This window comes from Erythranthe guttata, chromosome 2 (assembly GCF_056151865.1).
Source record: "Erythranthe guttata isolate IM_541 chromosome 2, IM_541, whole genome shotgun sequence".
Lineage (NCBI taxonomy): Eukaryota > Viridiplantae > Streptophyta > Magnoliopsida > Lamiales > Phrymaceae > Erythranthe > Erythranthe guttata.
In genome coordinates this window covers 5,335,839-5,338,114 of record NC_142534.1, presented here as the reverse complement: position 1 = coordinate 5,338,114, position 2,276 = coordinate 5,335,839, and the positions used below count along the sequence as shown (strand labels likewise).

Genomic DNA, 2,276 nt, shown 5'->3' with positions numbered 1-2,276 from the left:
AACAACTTGAAGTCGAACTTATTCCTTGCCGGCATTCCTGTGGCCGACCGGACGTCGATTGAGGAGGAATTCCGCTTTGCCACCGGAACCTTCCCATTTCGATACTTAGGTATTCCTCTCGCTGCGTCAAAACTTCGAGTGCTGAACTACCAACCTCTTTTGGATAAAATCGAGCATACCATTGGAGTTTGGAAGAGTCATACGCTATCGTATGCCGGCCGGTTGTAGATCTTGAAGGCGGTTGTTCAAGGTACATGTTGTTATTGGCTTTCAATTTTCTCGATTCCGACTACGGTTATTGGTTACATTGAGGATATGGCTCGAGATTTTTTATGGGGCACAAGCAAACCTAAAGTTGGATGGGAATATCTGAGCAAACCGAAGGCCGATGGGGGGCTGGGCCTTCGATGTTTGCGTACGTGGAACCGGAGCTTGCTAGTGAAGGACCTGTGGGACATCCATTTGAGAAAGGATTCCCTCTGGATTCAATGGGTCAACGAGTTCTACCTCAAGGGCACGGCAATTTGGGATCGGCAACCGTCGATGACATCACCACCGTATTTTAAAAATATTTGTAGGATTCGGGATGAAATCGTGGGCAAGGCGGGGTCCATTCCTTTGCTCCTTGCTCGATTGGAGACGTTCTCGAGCATGGGGAAACTTACTGTAGGGCGGATTTACGACTGGATTCGGGTCCCAACCGGGGGACCCCCATGGGGCCGACGCATTTGGGATCATTCAATGACACCAAAGCATTCTTTCATTATTTGGTTAGCCGCCCTTGATCGGTTGCAAACCTTAGAACATGTGGCTACTTTTCAGACCGTTGTGACGACCTGTGTGATGTGCGGAGCGGGGAACGAGGACCGTGAGCACTTATACTTTCGATGCAGCATATCGAGGGAAGTCTGGGATCGTATCCGTGTATGGCTTGGAATTTCACAAAGGCCGACTATGCTACGGGCAGCGCTGAAGTGGCTCTTCAAGGATGTTAAAGGCAAATCGTACCGAAGCAAGACGAGGAGATGTGCTTTGGCGAGTGTTGTTTATCATATATGGGAGGCTAGGAACAAATGGAGGTTCGACAGTACGGAGACTACGGCTACCGCCCTTACTAAGAAGATTCAAACCCATGTTTACTCAGTTATGTTCATGCAATACCCGGAACTAACTACTAGTAGAGGAAGCCGTTTCAACATCGGCCAAATTGACGACCACTAGGCCTAGGGGGCTAACCCCAATCGTTATTTGTTCTTTATGAGTTTTTATGTTTTTGATAGCTTGTAGCTATCGGTTCTTGCCTCAATTCCCTCAGGTATGCCCGTTGTAATTGTCTACGACCTTTTTTTGATTTATATTATTTACATCTTCAATCAAAAAAAAAAAAAGTGGGAGAATATATTATAAATAATTAAATATTACACGTGGCAGCAGAATACCCACCCAATGTTTATCACCGGGTGTAGGGTCGAAGAAGTCAATCTCCATCTATATTTGGAAGTTCTTACATAATTAATCACATTATATATATATTTTTTAAATTACGCGTTTTTCAGATTTTTGAAATCGAAACTCCATGACACATGTTCGAAACATTCAGGGTTGTTTCTATAAATATTTAAAAGTTCCAGTCACGTTTTTTGTAATAATGAAAAAATGAGAATGCGTTTCCGCAAACGAAAAAAAAATCAACATTGTTAAGTAAAAATTCAAAATTGCCTACAATTGCAAGGAAAAAAAAACGAAAATCTTGTGTCTATTTTTCACTTATCGCCGCCTTGTGATATCGTTTTATAGATGTTAGTCCTATAGTAAAAACAAACATTTTTATGTTCGGAAGTTATATATAATTTGAGGATGCACATCTATAGTTGAATATATAATTTGAGGATGCACATCTATAGTTGACGATAAACATATATGTTTAAGTTTATAATAATTTTAGAATTTATGAATATTTTCCTATATTTCGAATATTTACTTGTTTCCTCATGTTCTCGTATCCATGTTTTTGGAATATAGAGTTTTGGCGTGCCTGATTTCCCATTTCACCGTCGGAGTTTCTGTGTCCGTGCAACATAACCGTTAGTGCCTGGAAAAGGTTTTATATAAATAAAAGTTACTTATTATGAGTTAAGATTAGGACAAATGTTTATTTTTATAACTTAAAAAAATGTATGCAGATATTATGAAAAATCAACTTTAAATAACCAATAAAGAAGTTACATTATTTGTAAATAAAATTTAGGGAAAATTAGCAAGAATCCCCTATCTAG

The 2,276-nt window shown here is 40.0% G+C and overlaps 1 protein-coding gene across 1 annotated transcript; it reads left to right on the top strand.

Annotated features, from left to right (window-relative positions):
- Nucleotides 1–315: 315 nt before the first annotated feature.
- On the top strand, nt 316–1,221 carry LOC148772186 (uncharacterized). The gene has a single exon (XM_088814879.1). It carries the CDS (start codon nt 316–318, stop codon nt 1,219–1,221), a length of 906 nt encoding a protein of 301 aa, XP_088671005.1.
- Nucleotides 1,222–2,276: the final 1,055 nt, after the last annotated feature.